The 8,895-nt window shown below is 37.2% G+C and overlaps 1 protein-coding gene across 1 annotated transcript in view; it reads right to left on the bottom strand.

Moving 5' to 3' along the window:
• The window catches only part of LOC145030105 (uncharacterized), a 15,039-nt gene extending 6,886 nt beyond the window's left edge, over positions 1–8,153 (bottom strand). The window contains exon 1 of the mRNA XM_078978530.1: positions 8,047–8,153. Coding sequence (XP_078834656.1) covers positions 8,047–8,153 — 107 coding nt within the window. The remainder of the gene's footprint in view (positions 1–8,046) is intronic.
• Between the last annotated feature and the right edge of the window lie 742 nt (positions 8,154–8,895).

Below are 8,895 nucleotides of genomic sequence, written 5' to 3'. Positions count from 1 at the left end.
ATAGGGTGTAATGCCTGAAAATTAGGGTTTTCATCCCCAACGTCAACTCGTCGAGTTGGACCTCCCCAACTCGTCGAGTTGGTCTTCTAAAAATACGTGTGAAGGATTTGCAACACGTCGATTTCTTCCCCTTGAACTCGGCGGGTTGGACTTATAAATGAAGTTTTTCGTTCCTTAATTGACCTTCTAGATTCCGAGTGTTACACATGCACACATAGGATTGTTTGTATTACTCAAAACTCATCAGTGGTATCAGAGCGTAGGTTTAGTTTTCTATTGAATTGATATTAATGTGAACTTGAACAAGGAGGTGAAAACATAATTGTTATTCTGTTCATCAAACACGATGTGGAGTTCTTCCAACACAACATATTGGCCAGCAGATTCGACCCAACACGGCGTGGTAATTGTTTACCACAGCGAGTTAATTGCTCACCACGGCGTGTTGATCTGTCAGATTCTAAAAATTCAAATTTTTTCAATTATCTCATGAATTGATTAGGATAATTACCTTAATATCGTTTTAATTGGATAAAACAAAATATTTTAAAATGTAATTGATATCCTTATCTTGATTTCATGATTGGTTCTACTTTTTAATTTAATTGATTCAATATTAATTTTGAAAATTTAAAATATAACCTAGTATTTTTGAAAAGTTTTAAAAATACACCCTTATATTATATGTAACATAAAAAGTCTAATATATATATATATATATATATATATATATATATATATATATATATATATATATATATATATATATATATAAGACAAGTCAGTCGAACCGCTAGTATGCCTCATTCACGAAACCGATCTATCAGAGGGATTTTAAGGAAGCGGCCTATAAATGACCTTCATTGGGTATCCACTCTTACCCACCGCTCACTTGATTGGTGGAGGGTTGTTAGCCAAACAGGTTTGATATGACAATTAATCCTTATTAATAAGTATAATGATATATAAACTAACTAAATACATTTTATAAAATTCCCAATCTTAGTTACTTTGTATGCTAATCCATGAAATTGCACATTGCACTTTATTGGTCGTTAGTAGAGTGTGTGGTTAACCGGTACACTAAGATTGAGTAATAAATTGTAGCCATAGGTATTTCGTAAATTATCATTGATTAATGGAGCGTGTGTGGTTAACCGACACACTAAAATGAGATGATAAATGACATCGAGAGTGCCAAACAAATTTGCATGGTTATTCACATATTCTTTGTGATCCTCGGTATCTCAATCACAAATGGAAGAGCATAATCAAGATTAAACATGCCATTGAAAAGTTCAATGATTCTAAAAAAGATCCAGGAATTTCATTCAAAACCTAATTTGTAAAAAATTTCGTCTTTGGTGGTGAAATTGGTAAATCGTCATTTACCTACCTTTATATAATTTACAATTAGATTATGACATTCCTTTTCTATGTTTTAAATTATTTAGTTGGATCCTAGCCTTGATATTTCATTTGGCTGTTATATTGAGGATTATTCTTATCTAACTAAAACTTTCTTTTCTATTCTTTCAGCTGCAACAATTTGCAAAAATAGGAACGATCGTACGATACTATGTTTTGATTATTAAGCAATCTGGATATTTTATCAAAAATGATTGAAGGAATATAACATGTTTTAATCAGATAAGTTCTTGTGAAAAATAAAACAAGTAACTAATGATAAATTATGTTACGATGTATGACTACGAACGATCATCGGTTTGTGAAAATTAGCATATAACATCATTTGAACGCAACAAACTTAATTTCTATATCAACATGTCTCCAGTTGATGAGTAAGTTAAATTCTATATAAAACTTGTGCTTAATAGTTGTGAATGATCTATATTTAACAAATATACGAACCAAAGTGACGAAACGTGTGTAACGATATTGTTAACCGGTTAAATATCACGAAATTATACCTTGGTCAATAAATTTTATATTTAATTAATAAAAATATAAAATGAATTATTATAAATCATAATTAGAATGTATTTAAGTGTTTTTGAATAAAAAGAATAAAACATAAACATTTAAGTTCAAATACACAAAAACTACATTGTTATTTTATACTAAGAATGCATGTATGTATTTGTACTTATGTATTATTATCTAGTGGATGACTAGTTATGGGTCTTGACTTAATGTGATATCATGTAAGAAATGTTGTGTCTAAATCAATTAAGATAATAGAAATGGTTGAGAGAAGTGCCAACTTAACTAGTAAGTGCTTAATCACTTAAGACATTTTGTTAAGAATATTCTTCTTATGATTTTCGAGATTTACTGCTCCCCCCTCCTAAACTATAACACCGAAATAATAACTAACTACTGACTAGTTAGTTATCTAAGTTCTATCTTTAAGTAACTAACTAGACAAGTGGCTATACAAAGATCAAATCTCATCATCACCACATCCCATCACAAGCTAGCCTAGGTAATTACTTCTTATCTTCTTCTCCTTTTTCCTCCTATAAATCTCGAAATCCCTCTCTACTTTCTTTTTTCATTCTCCAGCCAATACTCCAGGGAAAAGCTCTCAATCTTCATCCCATTTTCAGCAATACAAATTTACTTACAACTCTTCGAAACTGTAAACCTCAAAGGGGTTGTTGTCCCTTGGTGTTTCAGTCACCATTTCACCAATCTACACCTTCCTTTTTGATTGATATTTTCACCACAAAATACCCCTAAAAGTTAGTTGTCATGCTACTCTAAATTATGGACTCAAAACTGTAGCACCTGGTTCTTGGTACGTATTCTATTTAGTTTGCATTTTTGGTCTTGGACTCGGTGAGTTGAAGGACCAACTTGCCGTGTAGAAGCAGGACGAGACGCAGGATTTAAGTGATGGACTCGGCGATTCGGGTCCCGGACTCGACGAGTAGCCTCTGTTTGGACAAAAACCCTAATCTGAGGGTTTGCACCCTATTTAAACAACCTTATGCAGCCTCCATTCCCCCTTTATGCTCCCAAACACTTCTCATAGCAAACCCCAGGCGTTCTTGAGAAAATCTAAGGCTTTTGAGTTATTCTTGTGAGTTTTGACCTCAAGGAAAAAGGAAGGGCATAGATGGATCAAGAGGAGACTCAAGGATTCGAGTTTGGTTCACCATTTGCAGTCTACAGAAGGTATAAAGTCTAAACCATGCTCATTCATTTGTTAGATCCCTCTTTGAGGTGATTTAGGGCTTTTATAAGCCAGTTTTGGTGGCCAACCATGTTTGTAAACATGGTTGGGGGTTTGAGCTTCTGGATCATGTCATTATTGGAGTCACAAGACAGATTTGGGTTGCTTTTGCACCCAAGGAAGGCCCCATGCAACAAAAGGACAATTTTAGAGCCTTTTAAGCTCAAAAGTCCCATGCATGCACGTAAAGTTTGTAACTTTATGTGCTAGATCGAGTTTAGGGGCTTGGATCTATCTTTTGGACAAGTGTTGTACATCAAAAATCGAAGTTTTAAGGAAGGAATGTGACCAACTTGACGAGTCCATTCTTGGACTCGGCGAGTCCAAGGGTTCTGTCCCATATCAGTGAGGGTCAAAAGGACCAGTTGAGTGTGGAAAGGTTTTAGGGAGTCCCGGGGAGTGATCCAACATCATGGACTAAGCAAATTGTTCTGGAAATTCATGGTACTCGGTGAGTGCATGAACGAACTCGGCGAGTCCAAGGCAATCTCCTTAGAACTCGACGAGTTGTTCATCAACTCGGTGAGTTGAGGACATATCTGGTTCAACAGATGAAGGCCAACTCGACGAGTTGTTCATCAACTCGGCGAGGCGGATGAGTTTTCATGGGGCGTTCGGATGAGAGAAGAACTCGTCGACTTGATGACCCAACTCGATGAGTAGGGTCGCGGATGAGGATGAGTAGAGAGTGAGGGACTCGGCGAGTTGTTGTCTCAACTCGGCGAGTCGCGTCAACTGGAAGTTGACTTTGACTTTGACTTTGACTTGAATTGGTTGGGGGTAAAATGGTCATTTTACCCTAAGAGTACAGAAATCAGTTTCTAACCAAGTATTTGTGGGGTTTGTAGCCGGAGGATTTTCGGAGCAGTAGCGGACGGAGGTTTCCCGCACTGATTATCAGCAACTACCTGTACGAGGTGAGTTACCTTCCAGTAGGGGTGGGTCTAAGGCCACAATGCTGGACCACCAATGAGGAGTATTTAGAAGATGATTGTCTTTGTGAGAATTATCTTGGTCTGGTATGTACTTGGTTATGAGTTATATTTGTATGATATGTTACGTGCATGATAGGGATAGTTTCCATGATAGGGGTCCTGAGGACCAAGGGGTATATCAGTACCCGGATATGCCTGACTGTATGCTTATATCTTGTTATTGTATGCTAGTGGTAAGGAGTCGAACAGTCCCCAGTTACCGGTTGAAAGATAATGATGATGATTACCGGTTGAAAGATACCGATGACGATTACCGGTTGAAAGATACCGATAATGATTACCGGTTGAAAGATACCGATGGTATTGTATGGTATGTGGTATGATGGGGGAACTCATTAAGCTTTGTGCTTACGATTTTAGCTTTTGGTTTCAGGTACCTCTTCGTCTAAGGGGAAAGAGTCGGCGGCGTAGCATGGAGTCACACACACATCTGATTTTCCGCACGGTGTTTTCTGGGATTGTACTTTGATATGATATTAGTTTATGTTGTGGGTTTTGAACATGATACTTGATTTTATGAGATGACGTGTTTATACAATATTTTCTAGTGAATATTTTATGAGTTAATTAACTAAAAATGAAATTTTTGGACTTGAATTTTGGTACGTTACAAAAACAGTGGCTAAACTACTATATTCTTATCTTCTTGTTGAGAAAATTTCGTGACAACAACATAGCCAAAACAGTGGCTGTTTCGAGCATCAAACCAACACCCAAAAATCTTCCATCTTACTGCCCATTTTCGAGATTCAAAAGAGGCCATATGTAGCTACTTTCAAACAATTAAAACCCCTGAGAAAGTTACCCTTCACATCTCAAAAGCTTGTGTTTTCCACCACCTTTCGGCAACATACTTTAGATTCAAGTTAAAGCTAGGTATATTCTTGATTTCTACTCTATCTTTCTATCATCAAGTCCACTGGTTTTAAATGATTTAAGAAAAGATAAAAGTCTAACATACATGTAAATATATGTCTTTATGTGTTAAGGCATCCAAAAGAATACTCAAATCACGAACTTGAGTGGAACCGGAAACCGTAGAAACCGTTTTCACAATGAATAACTCTACGCAACAAAAGTGAGTTTTCTATGGCCCATTTTTTATGTTTTACAAGTTTTGGGGGAGAATACACACTAAAAAAAATACTATTTGGATGATTTAAAGGCTTTTCTAACTTAAAAATGAAGTTATGTCACCAAACATATCTAAGTTTAAATTTAAGCTTTTTACAGAAAAGTTGTGGTCTGTTCACGGACTGTTTTTACCTTCTTAAACTTTATGGATTTCAAAACTGTACAATATGAAAATAGTTCAGGTTTATACCTTTTCAAGGACTACTCTCACGCGTTCGTACAATTTTTCTATAATTTATGATGATTTTTACAAAACTGCCTATCATTTAGAACGTTTTCGGACTAGTCTGTAAAAATGAAAATTTTCATTATGGTTAGGAACCACTTAAGGTCAGGATAAAAATTATGGAAAAGTAGACGCATTTTCTAAGCTTTAAGAGTTATGGATCTAAATTTAGACTTACGATGATTTTTCTATAATTTTTCTAAAAACATGGACATAATTCCCCTTTTGATTTACCTTGCTGTTTGGTTTTTCAAATATATATACAAAGTTTTTGTTGTAAATGAAAAATACACAAATTATGATATTGTTTAATTCACACATATTTTAAGAGTTACAAAAGTGTAAGTTATAACAAATATTTATAATATGATCATGTTGACAACTTTATAAGATAAGATGATTTGAACTATGTCGATTTTGGCCACTCACAGTCGGGGTGCTGTATAAACTCTATTGGTCACTTATAGTCGGAGTATTGTCTAAACATATATATGGTCACTTACAGTCGACGTACTATTTAAACTTGTATATGGACATATATGACCGTTGTCTCGTTAGAACTTTGGTAGCTTTACATTATTAAGCATTACAACCAAAAGTCTTCAAACTCACACAATCGGGAATTATAACAAAGTCCTGTATATAAATATAATAATACACACTGGGATGAGGATGTATGTAGTATAAATATTTTTGTAGATTGTTAAACCGATTATTAGTGTCTATTTATACAAACACTAAATATTTTTCTTCCCAAAATATGAAAAAAATTTACTTTTATCATAAGTATGTAACATGGATACTCGTACTGGATTTCAAGTATCAGGTCTCACATGAAGCATATCGGTAACATTGTTGACCATGTTTTGCACAACTTATTTTGTGAAACATTCCACGTTTTATAAAGATTTATTTTTATAAAACTCACAGAGTCAAAATCTATGGAACTCACCAACAATTTTTGTTGATGTATTTTAAAAATGTGTATTCTTAGGTAACAAGAAGTCGGGGGTAGGACATCAGTTGAGATGAAAGTGTTGTAAAACTATGGGGGAGTCGTATCATTCACTAATGGTTAGTAGGGTTAAAGTGTTTTAAGACTACGTGGGATCCGTAGCATTCACTAGTAGTCAGATAGTGTGGAAAGTGTTATAAGACTATGGGGGAGCCGTAACATTCATTAGTAGTCAGATAGTGCGGTAAGTACGGAAATACTACAGGGTAGTTGTGGCATTCACGGATTCGTTCAGATAACTTAGACCAGGGTGGCCCAGTTCGCAAGGTTGTGAGTAGGTCACAACATAATTGGAATCAGGGAACGGTAGGTCGACGGAGACCAGGTATGACGTAAGACTACAATTATTGTGGTAGCATTCACCTTTTGTGTCAGATTCAATGGCGATAGGTTGTCATCCTATCATGATCGGGTGGATCAAAGGATTGAAGGAGCCATGAGGAGCAATATAGATAGGGCAGTTATTGTCAGACAAGGCATCCTTCGGAGGTCATGTGGGACTGTTGTACATGTGTTTCTGGCCCAACAATCAGGTAGATGTCCAATTTTCTGGATAATTGGCAGACAAGTTGGGACTAGGGAGGTCTCGATTGTTCTTTAGGATAACAACTATGGTGCATAAAGATGAGTTGGGGTGATTTCAGTGACTTGGGATCCGTGTGTAGAGTGAGTGCATATGCTAAGTCATTTACAGTGTGACTAAATAATATCAGAAGTCGAGTAGTCAGTTGGGAGTTAAGTGCAGTAAACTCGACAATGATTCGGTGTGGGCGGTCTGTCGGGGAGACAGACCATCCCGAGACTTCAGGTCTCAGATTGAGTGAATATGATCATGTTGCAAGGAATTGTTCACATTCGGGTTTTAGAACCCTGCGGGGTTGGTTTTGGTTGCGTTGAAAAGGCTGGAGTATGCTTGTGGTTGTAGCCGTGTTGCTCAAGTCGTTTAGCGTGTCAGGAGCTGTAAGGAATGATTCCGAGGACAAAATCTAATTTAAGTGGGGAGAGTTGTAACACTCTGTTCAAAATAAAATAATTAAAAATAAATCTGGAACCCTGAAATGTAATTTTATTATTATTTTATATTCTTAGTGTCCAAAATCAAGTAATAATTAGTGGGGTGTTGGTTTCGGGAAGCCAAATGATGATATTTGAATCTCCGGGGGTTAAAGTGTAATTTCAGGATTTATTTTGCAAATGATTTTAGAAGTCAAGGGGTGTTTGGTATCATTTGGGCTTAATATAAAAGAAATTATGGAAGCAGGAGTCAAAGAGTAAATATTAGAATTATTTTATAAGGATTCTAGAAGGCAGGGTAGAAATGGTAATTTCTGGATCGAAAATGAAAGAAGAAGGATAAGGAAGGATTAAAGGTGTCATTATGGGGAAAGTTTGAAGGAGACGATATTTAACTGTTTCATAAGCATCGTTCAAAACCCTAACCCTAAACCTTATGTGCAACCGCCACTCTCCTAACTACCAGCCGCCACCACCTCGATTGAGATCCCAACCCACCGGAGCACCCCCTTGCACCCATCCTGATGCTGGGAAAGCGAAGCCACATGCGTTGATGTCGTCGTTGCTCATAGACTTCCCTTTGGTCTTCCCCACCACCTATTTCCATGGATGTCGATGAAGCTTGCTGTCATGGCTGTTGATGACGGAGTTGCCGACAGGGACTTGGGTTGGCGCCTCTTCGTCGCCGCCGTTGCTGCTGTTCTCGGTGGGTTCAAACCACCTTCTTCTCTCTTCTTTTCCCTCTCGATGGTTGCCTCACCACTTCCGTTTGGAGGCTGACGCCCTCGGCCGCCGCATACCACCGTAGAATGGTGGTTGGGTTCGTGAAATCACGAAGCTGATGCGAGTGTAGTTGTAACAGAGTTGTGTGTGTTTCCTAATGAGCGTAGGTTGTGAAGAACCACCATGGCAGTCAGCCATGGTGGTTGTCGCCGATAACCGAGCTGCTCCCGTCGACCGCAGTTGCTGCCAGACTTCTTATGTCACCATCGCCACCAGGTGGGTGGCTGGGCTTATCTTGTAACAGAAGAGCATGTGAGGGCGTGGTTTCTTGGCCGGAAATCACAACAGGGCCACCACCACCATCGTAAGGTGGAGGCTAACAACTCCGACCACCGCCTGCCGCCACAATGCGGCTGTATGTGTATATTATTTTATGTGAGTGTGTATGTTTGAGTATTGTTGTAAATTGTCTCTTTAAAGTATTGAAGAATTTCATATATACTCATCTTAAACTTCAAAATATCATATTTGCTCAACTTAATTTCTCAATATCATATTTACCCTTCATAAACCTTCAAAATATCATATT

Source organism: Lactuca saligna, chromosome 2 (genome assembly GCF_052625555.1).
Source record: "Lactuca saligna cultivar CGN05327 chromosome 2, ASM5262555v1, whole genome shotgun sequence".
Taxonomy (NCBI): Eukaryota; Viridiplantae; Streptophyta; class Magnoliopsida; order Asterales; family Asteraceae; genus Lactuca; species Lactuca saligna.
This window is presented reverse-complemented; position numbering and strand designations above follow the sequence as displayed.